At 31.6% G+C, this 23,424-nt stretch overlaps 1 protein-coding gene across 1 annotated transcript in view; it reads left to right on the top strand.

Moving 5' to 3' along the window:
• LOC127700229 (sodium/hydrogen exchanger 8-like) overlaps positions 1–19,798 on the top strand; it is a 78,839-nt gene extending 59,041 nt beyond the window's left edge. Inside the window, exons 9-16 of the mRNA XM_052203652.1 lie at positions 3,825–3,930; positions 7,324–7,440; positions 8,188–8,273; positions 9,397–9,508; positions 13,171–13,322; positions 15,712–15,789; positions 16,698–16,841; positions 18,223–19,798. Of these exons, the coding sequence (XP_052059612.1) occupies positions 3,825–3,930; positions 7,324–7,440; positions 8,188–8,273; positions 9,397–9,508; positions 13,171–13,322; positions 15,712–15,789; positions 16,698–16,841; positions 18,223–18,369 (942 nt within the window). The 3' untranslated portion in view covers positions 18,370–19,798. The remainder of the gene's footprint in view (positions 1–3,824; positions 3,931–7,323; positions 7,441–8,187; positions 8,274–9,396; positions 9,509–13,170; positions 13,323–15,711; positions 15,790–16,697; positions 16,842–18,222) is intronic.
• Positions 19,799–23,424: the final 3,626 nt, after the last annotated feature.

Genomic DNA, 23,424 nt, shown 5'->3' with positions numbered 1-23,424 from the left:
ATTTAAATTTTGTAAACAGGTTGAAAACATGTTGTGCACACTGAAATTGAATCACATGTTTTTATACGACCGCAAAAAAATTTTGAGGTCGTATATTGGTATGACGTTGGCGTCGTCGTCGTCATCGTCGTCCGAAGACACATTGGTTATCGCACTCTAACTTTAGTTTAAGTGAATGGATCTCTATGAAATTTTACCATAAGGTTCAATACCACAAAAGGAAGGTGGGGATTGATTTTTGGGGTTATGGTACCAACAGTTAAGGAATTAGGGGCCAAAAAGGGGCCAAAAATAAGCATTTTTGTAACTTCCAGACATAACTTGTGTGTTAGTGTATGGATCTCTCTGACATTGTACCACAAGTTTCCATATCACAAAGGGAATGCTGGGATTGATTTTGGGGGTAATTGCCTCCAAATTTTAGGAATTAGGGGCCAAAAAGGGGCAAAAAACAAGCATTTTTCTAGTGTCATGACAATAACTTGTGTGTAAGTGTATGGATCTCTCTGACATTGTACCACAAGGTTCCATATCACAAAGGAAATGCTGGGATTGATTTTGGGGGTAATTGCCTCAAAATTTTAGGAACTAGGGACCAAAAAGGGGCAAAAAACAAGCATTTTTCTAGTTTCATGACAATAACTTATGTTCAAGTGTATGGATCTTTATGAAATTGTACTACAAGGTTCCATATCACAAAGGGAAAGCTGGAATTGAGTTTGGGGGTAATTGCCTAAAACGTTTAGGAATAAGGGGCCAAAAAGGGGCCAAAAATAAGCATTTTTCTAGTTTCCAGACAATAACTTGTGTTCAGGTGTATGGATCTCTCTGAAATTGTAATGCAAGGTACCTTACCACAAAGGGAAGGCTGGGATTGATTATGGGGGTAATTCCCTCAAAATTTTAGGAATTAGGGGCCATAAAAGGGCAAAAAAACATAACATTTTTCTAGTTTCAGGACAATAACTTGTGTGTAAGTGTATGGATCTTAATGAAATTGTACTGCAAGGTTCCATATCACAAAGGGAAAGTTGGGTTTGAGTTTGGGGGTAATTTCCCTAAACGTGTAGGAATTTGGGGCCAAAAAGGGGCCAAAAAACAAACATTTTTCTAGTTTCCAGACAATAACTTGTGTTCAAGTGTATGGATCTCTCTGAAATTGTACTGCAAGGTACCATACCACAAAGGGAAGGCTGGGATTGAGTTTGGGGGTGATGAATCATAAGGAGGTTCAAAAAATTTGGGGGGGGGGATTTTTTTTTCCTTTTTTTTTCTTTAAAATTTTCCATTTTAAATTGGTTATTTCTGATTTATATATAAAAGCAAATAATGATATGGTTTCAATAGGTAAATTATATTTTTTTAAGTTCTTAGACCACATTCATTCTGTGTCAGAAACCTATGCTGTGTCAAATATTTAATTTCAATCCAAATTCAGTGCTGTATCAAGCTTGAATGTTGTGTCCATACTTGCCCCAACTGTTCAGGGTTCGACCTCTGCGGTCGTATCAAGCTGCGCCCCAGCGGAGCATTTTATTTTTATTTGTTTTGAAAAAAGTGTAAGATCAGATAGCAATGTTTTTTGTATTAGGAGGTTAAGAATTCATTGCAGTAGCAAGTTTGCATGACATTTTATTATAAGTAAAAGATCAAATGTAAAACTACCAAAATTGCTTCGTTTGACATCTCCTCCTTAATATTTAGATATGAGCAACAGCCAGCATGATATAATTCTGCAACTTGTCTTTTTTGTCATGTCTGCTACATTTTATAGTCGCAGACACAATACATAGCATTCCTACATTCCTTTGCTGATGTAGGGTTTAATAGTTAGGTTCAGTCTGTGATAAAAGATTTTATTGACTATCAGTATCCTTGTCAAACCTTCTTGTTATTGTATAAACCTGGATAGAAGCTTTTTTATGATAAATAAAAAATGCCATTATTAAAGTTGGAAAAAAAGTTGTTTCAATTTATGTATTTTACTTTTATGTGGATATTGTTTTTGCATTTAACATTTAGAAACAGTCTGGGATTAAGATATTTAGACATCAATAACATGATATAAAACTTGGACATGTGGTTATTAAATTAAAAAAAAAAATGCCTGAAAAAAAAGTTTTTTTTGTATTTTACTGATAAATAGACTTTGTTTTTAGCAGTCAATAGTACAATTTTCTCTGACAGCAAACAATAGCAGGCAAGACATAGAACCCTATAAGAACTTTTAATAATTGTTGTACAAATGTAATAGCTTTTAGGGTTATTGCATTTATTTAATTTTATAAAAAACTGTTCATAAAATGACCATTTTTTATCAAATATGAAAATTATAATATAACAGTAGCACCATGATTGACTTTTTTGCACTAAAATTTCTGCATTATTGTATTTATTCAGCAATGAAATTAACACAATTTTGTAATGGTTTAAGGAGGCGCATTGGCAATATTTAGCCTTTAAAAATGGAACTGTTATGAAATGATATGAATCTTTAGCAAATTTCATGCATAGTTTTAACAGTGATTATGTTCAGTCATTATGAATATTAATAAAGGAGGAAGGTAATACGCTTTTTTAACATAAAAATAATATAAAGCAGTTTTGAACAGTGGCATTGTAATATATATTTATTTGAAATCCTAGAAGTTTCTATTCAAAAAATTTGTCAATGATATTCTTGTTATACCCCCTATTTTTTGTCTTGCCTCAATGAGGTCGAAAAATTTACTAAGATGTTCTGTTTCGGGCAGTGGCAACTTCAATTATGTATTAGTTTGTGATTATGCCAGTTTACGAAGAGCTGCTTGTGGTAGTTCAATGATATTTGGTTTGCAACTTGTATAAGAACTAACATATCTCATTTCCATGGAGATTATTTAGCCCCCACCCCCTCAGTCTTGGTCTGAAGACTTTGATACTTTTGCTTAAAGTGTGTGATAAGTTCAGTGTAAAATAATCCACAAATGGTAAGTCAATGAAATTTGACATGCAGTTGTAATAGTATATGCACATATCATGTTCATGAAGATTACATGGTCTTGCCACCTCAGTCATATGCATGGTTCATTGAATTTGAAACTTTATAAAAATAAGGAGATGTTGTAAGATTTCCAATGAGAAAACTATCCATTAAAGTTCAAATGAAGTAGATGTATAGTTTACAAGTTACAGTTTGTGTTAAACTATTATAAAGGGAACTACTAATGATAAATGAATGATCTTTGGTATGCAGTTGTATAAATATTGCCATTTTGCCATATTGGCCCTGCACGTTCATCATGGTTCATTGACCTTGAATGTTTTTTATAATTTACATGATAAAGTATTGCTAATTAATTTCAACATTATGTTATACTCTCAAGTTTCACAAAGGCGAGACATATCTCTGTGTCAACAGTTAATTTAATTGGATGGTATATGGTGATGGCAATGTAATGTCCATCCTTTCCTCCTTCTGTCTCACTTTTGTATTCGTTTCTGCTGCTGAACACCTAAAATCTTTCACAGAATCTTACACACATGACAAACTTTTCCAACTCCTCTATCATTTCTTCATCCAAGGTTTACTTCGGCATGACATGGACTCTGTTATATTAGCACACTACAGTACACATTTGTATATTAATCTTTCATCTGAATTTAAACTTTCTCAGAATATTCACCATGCAATGCTACTGTGCACATCCTATTTTGTTTTTGATATGAATTCTTTTTGGGGTTTCCATTGGAAAATCATGGACTTTACAAGAGGTGGGTGTATCATTTGTTCACTTTAATAGCAGTACCTCGTTGCTTTATACAGTATGTATTTTCTTTTTCAGTTATTAAAGCATTTTGATCTGAGAAAAACACCTTCATTAGAGTTTGGTTTAATGCTCACTTTTTCATATCTCCCATATGGTTTAGCAGAGGGATTACATTTATCAGGTAAAACTCGACACTTACAAGATCTCCAAATGTATACTGTGGATTCATTTATTTTCGTGGGTATTAATTTTTCTGGTTTGCGGAAAAGTCGTATTTTCATGGATATTTAAGTTCATGGATTTGCCAAAGTCTGCATACAAGCTTATAGAAATGTGTACTTTGTTGAACATTTAAATTCATGGTTTACCTATAACCACGTAGGTTGATATCCCAGGAATAATTATGAATCCACAGTATTATACATGCTAATTATTCACTTTTTAAGCCCCAGTCGCAGCAGAGGGGACATTAAGTGTTACTCTTGTCCTTCTGTAAGTACGTACCGAAATTGGTTTCCTTTCTCTAACTTTAGTTTGCCTCAGCCAAATGTTATGAAACTTAGACACAATATTATGCTTATTACCACAAAACACAGATCAAGTGTGAATTTTGGTGATGTCATTTTTACGTTCTAGAGATACTTCATGATAATATGAAGATTTAATAAATGCTAAACCTACATAGGTAGGATATATACTCACTGAAAATGATTATAATTAATTGATGTTCCTCAATAGATTAATACATATATTCCGAAATGGTTTTATAAATGCATATTTGATTTTTTCAGCTTTTTAGCTCACCTTGCCCAAAGGGCCAAGTGAGCTTTTCTCATCACTTGGCGTCTGTCGTCCGTCATAGTCGGCGGCATTATCGTCGTCGTTAGCTTTTTACAAAAATCTTCTCCTCTGAAACCACTGGGCCAAATTTAACCAAACTTCATTAGGGTATCTAGTTTAAAAAATGTGTCCGATGACCCTGCCAACCAACCAAGATTGCCGCCATGGCTAAAAATAGAACATAGGGGTAAAATGTAGATTTTGGCTTATATCTCTGAAACCAAAGCATTTAGAGTAAATCTGACATAGGGTAAAACTGATTATCAGGTCAAGATCTATCTGCCCTGAAATTTTCAGACAAATCTGACAACCTGTTGTTGGGTTGCTGCCCCTGAATCGGTAATTTTAAGGAAATTTTGCAGTTTTTGGTTATTATCTTGAATATTATTATAGATAGAGATAAACTGTAAACAGCAATAATGTTCAGCAAAGTAAGATCTACAAATAAGTTGTCATGACCAAAATTGTCAGTCGACCCCTTTAGGAGTAATTGCCCTTAATAGTCAATTTTTAACAATTTTTTTGTAAATTTTTGTAATCTTTTACAAAAATCATCTTCTCTGAAACTACTGAGACAAATTTAACCATACTTGGCCATAATCATTATTAGGGTATCTTGTTTAAAAAATTTGTCCGATTACCCCGCCTTCCAACCATCATGGCCGACTTGGTTAAAAATAGAACATAGGGGTAAAATTGAGTTTTTGGTTTATATCTCTGAAACTAAAGCATTTAGAGCAAATCTGCTAGGTGGCAAAAATGTTCATCAGATTTAGAATTATCTGCCCTGAAATTTTCAGACTAATCCGACAACCCGTTGTTGGGTTGCTGCCCCTGAGTTAGTAATTTTACAAAAATTTTGCAGTTTTTTGTTATTATCTTAGATATCATTATAATATCTAATATCTAATACTATTAATTATGATTTTAACCTTATTAAGTCTCCCAAACGAAGTTTGGGAAGACTTATTGTTTTTGCTCAGTTCTTATTATTATTATTATTCTTCTTCCTCTTCCTCTTCCTCTTCCGCCGCTTTTAAATTTGAACTTGTCCGCACCCGTTCTCCAAAACCGCTTGTCAGATTAACTTAGGGTTCACAATATGTTAGACTAACATGTCTAGTGGTGCAATCAGGGTTTAGTTTGTGCAATGGGATTTATAAAGGGATACTTTGAGGGGCAAAAAGAAAAGAGTGTTTTACTATAGAACCCTATGGGATTTTATTTTTTTAAATTTTCAAATGATTATAAATTGAAAACCGTTTGTGATAGACACAATCTTTTTAATTGAAAATGTTCTAAATGATAAAACCCATTAAATGAAATACAGGGTTAGTCCCCAGGGGTCACCCCCACCCCCTACCATTTAAGAAAGTTCTAATACTTTGTAAGTGGTCAAGATCCCCACCCCTAAACCATATATATTCTGGTTTGTCATGCTAAGATGGTTTGAATGATATACAGGGTTAGTCCCCAGGGGTCATCCCAACCCCCTGCCATTTGAGAAAGTTCTGATATCTTGTAAATGGTCGAGATCCCCACCCCTAAACCATATATATTCTGGTTTGTCATGCTAAGATGGTTTGAATGATATACAGGGTTAGTCCCCAGGGGTCACCCAGACCCCCTGCCATTTGAGAAAGTTCTAATATCTTGAAAATGGTCGAGATCCCCACCCCTAAACCATATATATTCTGGTTTGTCATGATAAAGCACATCAAATGAAATACAGGGTTAGTCCCCAGGGGTCACCCCACCCCCTGCCATTTAAGAAAGTTCTAATACCTTGTAAGTGGTCAAGATCCCCACCCCTAAACCATATATATTCAGGTTTGACTTGCTAAGATGGTTTGAATGATATTCAGGGTTAGTCCCCAGGGGTCATCCCGACCCCCTGCCATTTGAGAAAGTTCTAATATCTTGTAAATGGTCGAGATCCCCACCCCTAAACCATATATATTCTGGTTTGTCATGATAAAGCACATCAAATGAAATACAGGGTTAGTCCCCAGGGGTCATCCCGACCCCCTGCCATTTGAGAAAGTTCTAATATCTTGTAAATGGTCGAGATCCCAACCCCTAAACCATATATATTCCTATTTGTCATATCCCGAACATTTGAATGACGTATACAGTCAGTCCCCAGGTGTTCCCCCCACCCCCAATGTTCTTATATCTTGTAAATAGTTGAGATCCCCACCCCTAAACCATATATATTCCTGTTTGTCATGTAACGAACATTTGAATGACGTATAGGGTCAGTCCCCAGGGGTTCCCCCCACCCCCAATGTTCTAGTATCTTGTAAATGGTCGAGATCCCCACCCCTAAACCATATATATTCTGGTTTGTCATGCCAAGATGATTTGAATGATATACAAGGTTAGTCCCCAGGCATCACTAATGCATATAACTTTACTGGACCAAACCAATTTTCACTGGACTTTGCCCAATGTCAATGTCATACGAATTATGGGAGCTTCGTTTGGGAGACTTCGTAACAGCATCCTGTTACAATCATTTCTTGTTTTACATGATTTCCAAAGCATCAGTAAATACAGGTGAGCGACACAGGCTCTTGACAGCCTCTAGTTTGTAAGGCTATTATTGACACTTCTACATCATTTGGTCTCTGGTGGAAAGTTGTCTCATTGGCAATTATACACCATCTTCCTATTTTTATATACTTTATGAACCTACTCCCATTGTATTCTGATTCTATTTGTTTACTTACAGGTATCATGGCCATTTTATTTTGTGGAATTGTGATGTCTCATTATACTCATTCAAATCTATCACCAGTCACACAGATCACTACACAGATGACATTTAGAACTATATCATTTATAGCAGGTATGTAAACAGTACACACAGACATACCTATATACACAAACATGACTGACACCACACAGATCACTACACAGATGACATTTAGAACTATATCATTTATAGCAGGTATGTAAACAGTACACACAGACATACCTATATACACAAACATGACTGACACCACACAGATCACTACACAGATAACATTTAGAACTATATCATTGATTAGCAGGTATGTAAACAATACACACATACACATACACATCACATCACTTAAATTAATACAAAGATGAGATGTATCACTAGCCTGCCAACACTGAGGTTGTGAATTGCACCTGGAAGGTGTGCTCAACATTAATGTTAATTGACTAGGATTGTCAGTTAGCCTAGCAAAGGTCTGTGGTTCTTTCCTGGCACTCCAGCTTCTTCCACCTATAAAAACTGACTGCCTCGAAATAGCACAATAGTGCTGAAAGTTGCATTAAACACTAGTCAGTCAATCAATCAATGTTAAACTGATAACCTTAAAGAATGAATTTATAAATTTGATTGTATTTAGCAATATCTATAACATTTAAAAGTATTAATGAAAGAAAGAATAACATTATTATATGAACATGAGGTTAAATTTGTTGTATATTATAACATATGTTGATGTTTAATGAAATTTTTGACAGTGGTAGGTATGTGTAAACTTTTCTTTTTTTTAGTGATTTTGGATTTTTTCATTTATGAAACTACCTATCTTTATTTTGAAATGTATATTTTTTTCAGAAACCTGTGTGTTTGCCTATCTTGGGTTAGCCATATTTAGTTTTAATGGTTTAATAGTCAAGCCAGCTCTAGTCATATGGGGTATTGTAAGTATTATTAATATGAATGAAAGGAGATGTGAGATGTACATTTATTAGGCCCCGCCGAATGGCGGCCGCCCTATAGTGATCAGTCTGTCCGTCCGTCTGTCGTCCGTCCGTCCTTCCGTCCGTCCGTCTGTAACAAATCGTGTCCGCTCTATATCTAGAGAACCGTTATGATTTCAAAGTTTATACTTGACATGTATATTAACCAACACCAGAGGGTGTGTCATAATGTATGTTCAACTTCCTAGGTCAAAGGTCAAGGTCAAAAACTTTGGTTTTAGTTGACAACCCCATGTCCTATGGTAAAGATCGTGTCCGCTCTATATCTTGAGAATCATTATGATTTCAAAGTTTATACTTGATATGTATATAAACCAACACCAGAGGGTGTGTCATAATTTATGTACAATTTCCTAGGTCAAAGGTCAAGGTTAAAAACTTTGGTTTCATTTGACAACCCCATGTCCAATGATAAAGATACACATTTTTGACCACACATTATTCACAGCGGGGCCCACAGAGATGGCTCCCATCTCAATGATATCTAGTTAGACATCAACCCAGCAATAGGAAAAACCAAAAGAATTATAAAGGTCAACATTATTAAAGTCTTTATGAATAAACAAGTTTCTATACTATATTTCAAGTTTTAAATTGCCTTAGTCTAGAAAAGTTGCAAATAAATTTAATAGAGACTATCAAAGACAAAGATCTGCCAACAACACTAAGTTCTATTTGATAACTAAGACACTTAATATATGAGCTGTGTCAGATAAAAAACCACCTTATGCAAGTGCACATATACATGTACATGTATAAGACATTGATTGATTTTGAAACATTCAAATACAAAATAAAAGATGGTATTTCCAGAGTTGCTGACAAACTAACCACATACCATAAGATCAAGCACATCTCTTCCTTATATTGAATAGTTATTTTGAGCCTCCTTTCAGTACAGTAGTGGTGATAGGCTGAAGAATGTCTGTGTTATGTACAATTGGTGTCGTCCATATGTCGTGACCACTCAGCCACTGCAGCTCTATACAAATTTTGAATTAGGTACATGCATGTTTATGTTTTTCAACTAAAAAAATAAATGTTTTATATTTTGTCTTTTCAGGCACTTGTGTTGATAGGAAGAGCTTTCAATATATTTCCATTAACATTTCTAGCTAATTTCTTCAGAGAACATAAGATTACTCGTAAAAATCAATTTATAATGTGGTTTAGTGGTAAGTTAACCAAGATTATATGTCATGTATTTGTATCTTCAATGCACAGGTATATATTTGCCGCTTTGTAATATATTTTAATGTGGATAATTACCAATCTCCTTCATAAACTTTGGGACATTTTTAAAGTAGCATGTTTCTCTTAGTTTGAGATTGTTGTCCTGAATATGTATGAAATATATGATATTGGACATTAGGCAAACAATAAAAGACATTGATTGAGATTGAAATCAGAAAAACAACCTTCAAAACTTAGTTTCTTACAAATCTTAAGTTCTGAGCTTATACATTTTAGAATACATGCATCAGTTACTTTAATATGATGATTGCATGTCCTTGACCCTAAGTTGAAATGGCATATAGTTTTACCTATGTCCATCATTTTGTCCTTGATATTGCTCTAAGGTAGAGCTTTACCTGAATGTAAAAAATTGAATATAAATTCAAATCATATAACCAATTCTAAGTTCTTTGACTACAGTTATTCTGTGTCAGAAACCTATTATGTGTCAAACATTTAATTTCAATCCAAATTCAGACCTGTATCAAGCAAGAATATTGTATCCATTTTTGCCCCAACTGTTCAGGGTTGGACCTCTGTGGTCGTATCCAGCTGCGCTCGGCGAATCAATTTATTGGCTTATATCTTAAAAGTTTAAACAGTTTGAACAAAACTGATGTGGGGTAAAAATGTTCAGCATTTTCAGAAAAATCTACAAATCTTTTTTGGGGTTATTGCCCCTGAATTTTTTCCACAGTTTTGATTAATAGCTCTAAAACTAAAGCAGTTAGAGGAAAACTGATTGGGTAAAGATGTTCTTCAGGTCATGGCCTATCTCCAGGAAGTTTCAGAAAGATCAGACAACCCATGATGAATTATTGACCCTGAAATATAAGTTTTGTAGCAAATTTTGCAGATTTTGGTTATTATCTTGAAAACTATAATAGAAAGAGACTAAATTGAAGAGAACAATAAGATACAAATCAGTCAAAATAGTTGAAATCTTCAATTGACCTCTTACCAGAGTATGCCCTTGAAAGACAAATTTAACCATTTTTTGCAAAAGCAATAAAAGATATAGAGAAACTGTCAATAGCAAAAATTTCAGCAAAATATTATCAACAAAGTCTGCATGTCTGAAATGATCAACTGACTCCTCATAAAGTTATTGCCCCTAAATGCCATTTTTTTTTTTTTTGCATTTTTGTAAAAATTTTAATACATATAAACTATTAATGGCATAAATGAGATCAAAATCAGATCTTCAAATAAGTCATGAAAAGGTCAAAATTAAGAATTTTTATAATTTTGCCAATTCTTTTTTAAAACTGTAAACAGTAAAAATGATCATCAATACAAGTCATACAAGTCAAAAATGTCACTAAGATTTACAAATAAGCAAACTTGACTGATTGCAATAAAGGTAAAACTGAATATCAAAATGGTACAATTTAACTAGGTGAGCAATTCTGGTGTCATATGGTATTTTGAACCCCCTAAAAATTGAACCCTGGGTCATTTTTCCCATATGTATATGTCAGCTATAATTTTTAAAATTAAAGGTCTATAGTAGGGGGTTCAATATACCATGGTAGGTATGAAAATTTTATTTAGCCATGGTATTTTGACCCCTGCCATGGTATATTGAACCCCCCCCCTTTTTACACCTCCAATTTCAAAATTCTAGCTACTGTTACTCCTTTACATAGTAATTATACTCCAGTAAGTAGTTTGTATGTATTTTACATGCATGAAAAGATATTTTGAAAATTTTACTTTGCCATGGTATTTTGACCCCCCTACCATGGTATATTGAACCCCCTACTATAGACCTTTAATTTTAAAAATTATAGCTGTTAAAACTCCTTTACATAGTAATTATACTCCAATAAGTTGTTTGTATGTTTTTTACTTGCTTGAAAAGATGTTTTGAAAATTTTATTTAGCCATGGTATTTTGACCCCCCTGCCATGGTATATTGACCCCCACCCCCTTTTACACCTCCAATTTCAAAAATTCTAGCTATTCTATCTCTGTTACATAGTAATAATACTTCAATAAGTAGTTTGTATGTATTTAACTTGCTGGAAAAGATATTTTGAAAATTTTACTTTGCCATGGTATTTTGACCCCCCTGCCATGGTATATTGAACCCCCTACTATAGACCTTTAGTTTCAAAAGTTCTGGCAATTCTGACTCTTGTATATAGTTATCATACTCCAATAAGTAGTTTGTATGTATTTTACTTGCTTGAAAAGATGTTTTGGAAATTTTATCTAGCCATGGTATTTTGACCCCCCTGCCATAGTATATTGAACCCCCCCCTTTTACACCTTTAATTTCAAAAATTCTAGCTATTCTATCTCTGTTACATAGTAATAAAACTTCCATAAGTAGTTTGTATGTATTTAACTTGCTGGAAAAGATGTTTTGAAAATTTTACTTTGCCATGGTATTTTGACCCCCCTACCATAGTATATTGAACCCCCTACTATAAACCTTTAATTTCAAAAATTCTAGCAATTCTTACTCTTGTATATAGTTATAATACTCTAATAAGTAGTTTGTATGTATTTTACTTGCTTGAAAAGATGTTCTGAAAATTTTATCTAGCCATGGTATTTTGACCCCCCTACTGGCATGGTATATTGAACCCCCCCTTTTACACCTCAAATTTCAAAAATTCTAGCTATTTTAACTCTGTTACATAGTTATAATACTCCAATAAGTAGTTTGTATGTATTTAAATTGCTGGAAAAGATATTTTGAAAATTTTACTTTGCCATGGTATTTTGACCCCCCCCCCTGCCATGGTATATTGAACCCCCTACCATAGACCTTTAATTTCTAAAATTCTAGTAATTCTAACTCTTGTATATAGTAATAATACTCCAATAAGTAGTTTGTATGTATTTAACATGCTGGAAAAGATGTTTTGAAAGTTTTACTTTTTGAATTTAACTGAGCCATGGTAATTTGACCCCTCCCCCTTTTTTCCATGGAAAATTAAAACTACCTGTATATATATAATATATATACAAGTCTAAATTGAAAACAACGTTCAAACCTATGATTGCATTGGATAAAAACCGCAATTTTTATACGTGTGCATGCAAAACAAATTTCTTGGTAGAGGGGTCTAAATACATCACAAACAACATTTTCCAAACGACCAAAAAAGTGAAAAAGTATATTTTAACAAAACTATATATAAATATATATATATATGTTTTAATTTCAAATAATTAAAGCCTTCAAGCTACATGGTCTAGTGATAATGCTTCAATAAGTATTTTGAATGAAATTTTGTTGGTAAAGACTTCAGAGCACTTATACCAAGCAAAGATATATCTTTTAACCAATCATGGAAAATTGACCTCCCCTTCTTGTATGAATGATTTTTAATCTATGATAAGCATTAGAATAATGTATAATGTTCTAATAATCATCTATAATGAAAAAAACTGGGGGGTTCAATTTAGCATGGGGGGTCAATTTTCCATACAGGGGTGTTCAATTTACCATATAGCAGTATTTTGACCCTGGGTCAATTAATCATAGGTTCAAAATACCATATGACACCGGCTCTTGAGAGCCTCTTGTTACTTACATCAAAATTAAAATATGTGATTTTGATATTATTATTATTCTTTTTTCCAGGTTTACGAGGTGCTGTTGCATTTGCCTTATGTTTACATTTAGAATTTTCTAAAGAGGATGAAGAGAAAAGATACATTTTAGTGACAACCACTTTAATCATTGTTTTATTTACCACTATGTTCCTTGGTGGAGCTACAATGCCTTTAATGAAGGTAAGTTATTATCATACTCCTACTTAAAAAAAATGAATTAAATCTTATTCCTAATTAAAAAAAATGAAAAGAAAACAAATTGGCTATTAGAATGAAGCTGTTTAGATTGATTGCCTAAAAGTCCATGAAGTTGATATTCCAAGACCAAAATTTTATGAAACACAGGAAAGTAACCATGTTTTGAAGAAACAATGGCTGTATTTCCTTTTTTAGCACTGAATGGTGCTGAAGCATTTAAGTTATGAAATAAGAGGATACAGGTAATCAATATGTTTATGTTAACAGATATGTGCCCCTAATCCTAAATTATTGAATATCTTCTGTTTTGGTGATTTTTTCAATATTGTGAAATTTAAATCCCAATAACAAACAAATTGTAGATCTGTGAAGTGTGATGGATATAACTTCTGGTCATGCAACACATTGACTATAAAAATTTAAATATTTTTAGAAATAAATTTGGTTTTTGAGCTCACCTTAACAAAAGCATCCATTAAGCTATTCTCATCACTTGTTGTCTGTTTTGTTCTACAAAAATCCTCCTCTGAAACTAACGGTCAATTGGAACCATTCTTTGCCAAATCATCATTAGGCCAACTAAAACTAATTAGTAGATTTTTATCCAAATGTTTGAAAAAATGGGGTGGGAGGGTGGATTTTATTTTTTTATTTTTATTTCCTCTGGAACTCCTTTACAATGAGTTCTTCATAAGCAAGGGTAATAATAAGCTTATGTCATGTTTATATAAGGAATTCTACATATTTTTTTCAAATTTCTAAATAAATATTTCTGATTGGCAACGACTGTTCTGCACGTAATTGCCGCTTTAGAAACCTATTTTAAGTAAATAGCAAAAACAAGGAGAAATGCTCTCTTTTAGACTACCTACATCAAATATATTTGCTTTCTAAGCTAAGGTTTGTAGTGCCCATGCAACACAAGTATTATGAGTACATTTATGTACATAGTGAAATGAAAACTCAAACTGTTTTGAAAATACTAGGGTTGATGCTTTTAAGATTCTTATGCAAGGTGCAAATTGTTTTAATATCATTAAATTACAATGTAAATTTGTGTGTTTGAATTATTGCCTTAAAAGACAATAATTCTTATATGATTTACATATCTATAAATACTTGAATTGGATTGGTCAATTAGAATTTTTCTCTTGGTTTACACTTCGATATACCATGTTTCCGAAACTACTTTAGTAACCTTCACTGTGATCTATTCATGCGCGATACACATGCATGCCAGGATCCCGGGATTTTCAGCAAATTGAGATTAAAAAACAAATACATAACAGTTGTTTCTATTCTAATGCATATATATAACAAAAAAGAAATAATGCATTAAAGCTTCGAAAATGTATAAAAATAAAATTTAAATAAAATTCCGCGAAATTTCATGAATGATTTAGTGAATTTACGTCATGGCAAAACACGACGTCATACGAATGAAAACTTTCAAGGGAAAGATTATTTCGTTACTTGTATGCTTCAAATAAGGAAAGTATCTCATTAAAATGATGTTTTTGGGATAAGTCCTATTTTATTTTAGATTCTGTTGCATTTATCGAACCTTTATAGATTTTAGAAATTCAATATGGCGGCCAACTCCTTAGTTACGACCTGTCAATAGTGCATTTGATGGTAATTATAGTAGCCATTACACAAAAAAATGTAAATTAAAAATAGCGAATATTTGGCTTAAGAATTATAAGGATTAAACACATTTTTTCTAGAGGTTATTGATGTGTAAACCGGGGCTCTTACTCACAAACTTAACATAAAAGTCCTTCGGACTTTTATTCAGTTTGTGAGTTAATCTCCCCAGTTTACACATGAATAACCTCTAGAAAAAATGTGTTTAATCCTATAATGTATACCAAATTTTTACCTTTTATCTTGAAAACTATAATAGATGTATCAAAACTTTAAATGAATGCCAAAATGATTTATAGCAGGGCAAGATCTTCAAATTGTCAACTCTTTATAGGAGTTATTTCCCTTTAAAAAAATGATAACTTTTTTTTACCCTTTTGCATTTTAAGCAAAAATCATAGGGAAAAGAGAAAAACTGTAAACAATAAAAATATCAGCAAGGCATGATCAATAAAAAAAGAGATTTTAGTCATGAATTATATCCTATGATAATAATTTATGAGAGTGGCCATTGTTGAAGATGCACCTAGGTCCTCTTTAGAGATCTTTAGAGCCTCTAGTTAAAACTGCAAGGAGGTTAACAGGGTTGCATTTTCAGTAATGTCAAGTTTATATAGAACTAATATTGTATTTATATATTGTGTCTTTTTATAATTTCAGAAGAAAGTGTATTATGATGAATAAATTCAAACAAAAGCTGATAATGATATTATTAATTTTGTAGCTTTTAGATGCCACAGCAAAAACTAAAAAAAAGAAGAAATCTGGTAAAGAAGTTTCTCTCAGCAAAACTAAGGAAATGGTAAGGATATCAAATATACTTACAAAATTATAAATATGCTCAAAAACCATAAATTTTAATAAGGGCTGTTCCAAATTGATCATGGTGTGGGTGCTGGGAGGCACTCAAATTTATTATTTGTGGGTGGTGCATTTTCCTTAGAATTTTGTATAAATTATAAGTAAAATGACAGTATTATATTAAGAGTGGTATGGATAAAAAAAGTGCCTCCCATATATACCCCATTCATTTAATTCTAGAACAGCCCTTATGTAAATGAAATGTTACATGTTATTTTATGAAATACATTACATTTTGTGGTATTTTGAATTTACCATATTCATAATGAAGCCCATAAGTTTCAAAATAAAAGTGTGTATAATGCATATATATACACAACATTTTTTGATCAGATCTTTCTTCACACACTTTTGATATAGGTGTATCAAAAAATTGTAGTTTTTAAATTGTTTGAAAATGTGGTTAATTTTTGTTGACTCTCAAATATTCTGAGTAGTTGCCTAAGTTTATTTTCATGTGATATTGAGATAAGAAGATGTGGTATTACTGTCAATGAGACAACTCTCTATCAAAAACCAAAAACCAAATTATGTAGAAGTTGGTAACTGAAGGTCACGGTACAGCCTTCAACAATGAGCAAAACCCCTACCACATAGAAAGCTATAAAAGGCTCCAATATTACAAATGTCAAACAATTCAAATAAAAAAAGTAACGGCCTGATTTATGTACAAAACAATAAACGAAAAAAAAAGGAAAATGATGTATACATCAACAAATGACAACCACTGAATTACAGGCTCTTGACTTGGGACAGTCACATACAGAATGTGGTGGGATTTAATATGTTTGATTTTCATTTGACAGCTAGAAACAGTAGATACTGACCATACTTTATTTTATTTGACAGGGAGAAACAGTAGATACTGACCATTTATCAGAGTTAACTGAAGAGGAGTATGAAATCCATTATTTAAAACCAAACCAGAAAGGCTTTCTAAAGTTTGATGCTAAATATCTCGTGCCATTCTTTACAAGGAGATTTACTAAACAGGTTTGTACACACAATATTTTTTTATGTTATTCAAATATCATTATACGAACATTAGTGAATAATGTATAATTATCGGTAAATACATATCTCATTATAGTGAGACTTGTAAATTGATTTAATCAAACAATTTATAGAAGCAGAGGAAAAAATGTTTTAATTAGAATGGTCAAAGGAATTACTTTTTCAAACGAATAGATACAATTTTGAATGGTAAAAACAGCTTTGAGCAATATCTTACCAAAATACAAAGGAAGAAAGTATAAATTTTCAAGTAAGAAGCGTTCACTGAAATAGAATTTCCATTAGAAAAGAGAAATGTCAACAATGAAAAAAATTATATTCCATAGATAACCAATTTACAGTTTTGAATATGTGTAATCCATATTTTGCATAGGAAACTGGGATAGAACATCAATATTTTTAATAAGTAGCACGTCATATTGCAATAACCACTATAAAGAGATACGTTTGCCACAAATATAAATTTGTCAACACCTAAAAACACTTCAAGAAATAGTCTAAAGACAATGGTGGTAACTGCTAGGAATGTACTTAAATTTGTATGCCTTGCCTACCATAGTAGAGAGGAATTATGTTTTCTGGTCTGTCTGTCTGTCTGTCTGTCTGTCCATCCCATATCAGGTTAAAGTTTTGATTTAAGGTAGTATATGGTCACATCAACTTTAAACTTCGTACACAGTATGATATGAACTTAGTAAAAATATGCCAAATTATTGTTTTGACTCAGATTTCATGGTTTCTCTTGACATGGAAATGTAAACTGCAAGTGGAGCATGGTGTCCTATGGACACATTCTTGTTCAGAACATATATTTTATAAGGTGGGGGAGGTTTATGTGTCATGTTATTCAGACAATGATTTAGAAAACAGCAGTTTTGTGAAAAGTAAAACAGCCATTATTTGAAATTTCTTTTGAGAGTACTATAATTTTATCTGAATAATATAAAAATAGCTTCATTTCTTCTGCAAAAGAGGGTAGACAAATAATGCTTTTCTTTTTGCTGCAGTGCTTAAGAGAAGTAAGTTATCTATTTTCAGTAAATAGGTCAAGGGTAGATAACTCAAGTACACTCATGGCAGAATCAATTACACTAGTATGTTAAGGCACAGGAAGATATTTTTGAGCAATAGATGTTAAAAAAAATTTAAGGACATTTCTTGTTTAATTATTTCAATCATTAGGCATAATCTAGTTATTGCAGAGAATTTACAGGATTTAAAGAATATTAAAATATATAAAGTGTGCCATTAAAAGAGATTTCCCTGTGTAAATAAAAACTATTATGAGGAACAAAGACATAGACAATTTGACATAAAAGTAACATTTTAGTATGTTTATGGTTCTTGTGTATTTTTACAGGAAGTAAGAGAAGGACAAACACAGATGAACTATCTGACAAATCAGTGGTTTAAAGATGTGAAGAAAGTTGCTCCTACAATGTCTGACTCGGAATCTGAAGATGAAGTGGAGACAAGCCTTATTGAGAATGAAGTTACACAGAATTGATCTACTGTAAATTGCTCAAATGACTACTTGTATCCAGTCAATTATTGTATTATTTTTTGTATTTATATTATTTTTCATGATTAGATGTTAGGTTTATCATTTATGAAGGTGCCACTCATTTATTTCATATATTGGTAGTTTGATGTACTGTGTACTTTTACCATATTTTATAGATAGGTTCATTTTGTATATAAGTTTTGAGTATTATAATTTAAAGACCATCACACTTATCTTTAATAATTGGTTGTGACTAGAAACATTTTTGATGCCTAGAAATATTAAAAAATAATTGTTAAATCAAAATAGTATAACTGGTAGATAAAGTTAAAAGATTTCAGTTTTTTTTTTTTTTTTTAATGTTTTTTTGTTTATATATTTCATATTTATAGGCCATACATGATACATCTGGTTCTCTGATATTGCCTCTTCAAGAAAATTGGTATCCATGACGATAAACAAATCCATAGTACAGAATATATGATATTAGAATATTGATTTATGTTGCATAGTTTAAATACTGTTCATATGTGTTTTTATTGAGGCATTTATTGAAGGTTTGTAATTTTTACTCATTTGTCCAGGACACAAGATGTTGTTAATTGTTTATTTTAATCCATGTATTAATTTATTAATAATATTATTATTACTTTATTGTTATGATGTTTTTGATGTTACAGATTTGAACATTGGTTCAAGTAGAATTGTGGAACCATGAAACTTGTTACGAACCTTATCTTGGCTAGTTGGAAAGGATTTTCGCTAAGAACTAATTGCCGAAAATGTATTCCTGGCAGGCAACCGATTTCATACGGCAATTGGTGTCGCAAGTAACAATAGTTATTTCTTATTGCCACTTTCTGCAGGTAATCGTAGACAGTCCCTATTTTTATTGTATCAGTGTGTGTGTGTTAATTTTATTCTAGACTACCATTTTGTGTGTTAATTTTATAATGTTAATGTTTTGGGACCATTTCATGTTTGTGATTGCAGCTTTATATTTGAAGATACATACCAAATTGTATTGATGCATTTTAAAATTAACACTATAATACTTATTTTTGTTAATTAGAAGTAATTTTTAGGCTAATGACATATTGTGTTTTTATAGGTTTTTTTAACATCAAGATACCTTGTGATAACTTTATATATTAATTACAATTTGAATGATTATAAGTTTTCCACCTTAATCCCCTCTGACAGCAATGAATTTAATTAAGATTGATGTTTTCACCTAGATTTGTTACCTTTGAGAAACAGTTTATTCAGAAAATACCATTTATAAAGAAGATATTATAAATATCTGGAATATTATGTTGACTTTTCAAGTCTTGTATGATTTCTGTAGGATTGTTTTATGAAATTGAAAATGATGTTAGATTTTAAAGTTTGTACTGAATGATTAAAAGTTTTGAGGGATTTTTTTTTTTTTTTTTTTTGGGGGGGGGGGGGGGGGTAGGGGGGGTATATTTAAAGAGCAGTTTTGAAAATACAGTGAAATTTTATCTATCATATAGATCTCAGATACTATAAGTAATAGGTCAGCTATATTTAGTGTATGGAATGATTGTTAGGTGTACATGTCAGACGAGCAGGGTTCATCTTACCTTGTACTCATTTTCATGGTTCATTGGCAAGGATCCAGAAATTTTTTCACACAATCTAAGTCATTTTGAGATGACTTAAAAGTTGGGGCCCTTTTTTCAAATTGTCGAAATCACACTTGATTATAGCAATAAAGAACTTGTATTGACTGTTTCATCACATTTACTTCATGAATTTTCTTACCGTTTTTCTAAAAACTTTCAAGAACTGTTTATGGAATGCAACTTTTAAAATTGAAATGATTTTAATGACTCAAAATGGTAAATTTTCAGACATCTCAAAGTTTCTTTCGATTTTGAAGATGAATATAAAACTGGAAGTTTTGCGACAATACTAAAGTACGAATAATTCTGGATTCATTTCCGGGATTCGTTCTGTTTATCAAATTGACAGGAAATCACCGTATTTTTAATTTTATTACCTTTAAAGGTGTTTGAATATAACAGATAATAGTTACCCTCATTTAATTTAGAATGAAATCATTTTGCATTTTACGATTAAGTGTCTTAACTGGTGAAGACTATATCAAACATGCGTATTACATAGTAAATAAAGCACATGTTTAACTCATGAAAAATTACTTTTTCTACGTAAATTAAATTAAGTTTTAATTTTTTTTTGATAAAAATTGATGATTGTCTTTGCTGAAAAGTAATTAAATAATGAAGAAAGTTGTCATGGAATTTTCATTTCTTTATAATATTAGTTTACTGTCAGGTGTGATTTTAAAAACACAGGTAAAAAGTGATTAGCAATCATTAGCCAATAATTCCCGGAGGCATTAATATAGTTGTTAGGAGGGCCCTCGGGATTGTCATACTATACTGGAGTGGCAGTTTTATTACAGGACAGGGATTACAAAACCAAAAACAAGTGCAAAATGCCGATTAAGAAACCCAATCTCAATGAAATGACCGAAATTATTTCTGTAAAAAAAAAAAAATTTGTTTTAAATCCCAATCTGCCGTTTAGGACAAATAGCTTTCAGTTTAGGTCATGACCGGCAAATATGACTGTTTCTGGACCCTTATTCATTGGTCAATGTTTAGTTTTTATGGTTAAGTCTGTTTCTTTGATACTTTTAGCAAAAAGTTCAAATGTATTTAGTGTATTTAATGAATGTAAGGTGTACATATCTGTCTGACAGTGTTTATTTGACCTTGAATTTATTGTCATGGATCATTGACAATGTTGAGTTTATGTGATACTTGTAGTAAAACCTTTATCTTTAAGACTTTCAACATTAAATCAATCATGGTCAGTAAAGTAAGCAAGACATTTCAACATTTGCCTTCTTGTAACTCTCTGAGGAATTGCTGAAGTACACATCTGTCAAAATATTCCAAATTACTATTATTTCTTTATTATTTTTCAAGGATTTTAACATTTTTACTCCCTTCTAACATTCCCCCATGAAAAAAAATTAGTGAAATTACTTTTCCACTAAAAATCTGGGTTTTCTTTGTAAAAAAATTTTATATAAAAAACAAGAATGTGAGCTTATTCATATCATTCTTTTGAATGAGTTGTATATCTAGATAAAAAATAATAAATTTAGGAGTATGTTGTTATTTTTAATGTTAGTAGTAAATATCCTGAAAAGATCTCAGTTGAATTACTAAGTGAACATACTACTTTCTTTGTTGATTTTTACTGTACATGTGATATTTGGGTAATTTTTTTAAACTGATGTGCTTTTTTTTGGAAGATCTGTATTGATTTTTAAAGTAAAATTAAACATGAAAATGAATTCAAGAGTAAATGTTTGTTATTTATGTATGCATTTTGATCTATAAGTCTGTGCTATTTATTTATTATTTATCATGTTGTGTATATTGTGTATATGTGCATTTTGTGTTATCATGTTACCAGTGTGTGAAAAATAGTAGGTTCTATTTCTGATTGTGGTTTGGTGGTAAAAGATGGGTATAATGGGTTTTCTCTTTCTGTAGATTCAATTTTATTTTATGGGTACTAAATTTTCTTGGATTTGGTAGGTATAGATAAACCACAAAGTTATTTTTTCAAAATAATATAAAGTTTTAAAGGCTTGAACATAGAATATGTGCATACCACAAAATCAAGTATCCACAAGATAACAATTTTTCCTTCATCTATGAAAATTGGTACCCACAAAAATATGTGAAACCTCATTATTACAAATTTAAAGTGACAAATTATTGGTACTTTTACCAGCAAATCATCTTGTGTAATACATTAATTGATAGTATTTAAGGGACAGATAAATAGCTTTTAGCTTAAAAATGACAATTTCCAATGTACAGTACATGTGATACATGAAATTTCAGACAATTGCTGTCCTTGTGAAATAAAAGAGACAATTTTATTTACAGCAACCGTGTCAACTAATCGAAAAAGTCAAGTGAAATGGTCTTATTTACTCTTCATGCACTTACCTGGTAAATCAAAACTTTGGATTTAAATTTCAAGAAAAAAATATTCTCTATGCTGCAATTAGGTAAAAGATAAATCTTAGTTAAATCTAGAAAATTGTCGACATGAAACACCTGGTACAGTACATCAGTGATCAGTAAAATCTGTTGTTTAAAGTTTGATATTTTGTTAATAGAGCATTTGCTTCAGCTGTAATACCACCATTGATTTTCCCCTATTAGTCTTTGTTAAATTTGCACTTTTCAAATAATTGTACAGAATTTATCTTTGTTTCAAATAAAAAAATACTTGGCATGAGTAAAATTTTATCCTGTCCAGTACTATAGACAAAATTTCACACAACATTTCATTGCATATAAGAAAATAACCATCACTGGAAGTTAACCAATCAAATTTTCACCCCTTTTTTCCTATGTACAAGCTTTAGTAACCATGTAACCTCAAGTTTCCAAAATATTCTATAGAAACACCAAATAAAAAAATAATGGTGCTTTGAAACACCCAAGATATATGTGTATGACTCAGAATTTTTTTACTGCGATGAAATGTAGGATTAATTTCCTACAACTGGCAAATTCAAAGGAATATTTTTTCGACCCTTTTTCGTATGCAACCGGATGTGACATACTATGATTTGGTGGTATTACACCTTATTATCCTATTTTATATTTTGAAAATCTTATTTCTGTTGTGTTAAAGCTTTGATTCTGACAATTTTTTTATCCAGCAAAATACTTCATTATGTAATTTCAAAATCAAAATAAATTGTCTTTATTTTTTTCCTGTGGAAATTAAGGGCAAATATATTTCATACCATTTTTTCAGTAAGCTGTGTATTGTATCAATATTGTATGAGAGTAATGCAAAATATGTGATATCTTTGAATAAAACTATTTTACACAGAATTTAATTTGTGTTGATGATTTAAAATATTTTGTCATGTTTTACATCTTAAGAAAGGGGGTCTCATGTTTAACATGATACATGAACATCAGCTTTTAGACCACTCAGCCCAATGAGATCAAACTTTACCTGTAT

This window comes from Mytilus californianus, unplaced genomic scaffold (genome assembly GCF_021869535.1).
Source record: "Mytilus californianus isolate M0D057914Y unplaced genomic scaffold, xbMytCali1.0.p SCAF_5, whole genome shotgun sequence".
Lineage (NCBI taxonomy): Eukaryota > Metazoa > Mollusca > Bivalvia > Mytilida > Mytilidae > Mytilus > Mytilus californianus.
This window is presented reverse-complemented; position numbering and strand designations above follow the sequence as displayed.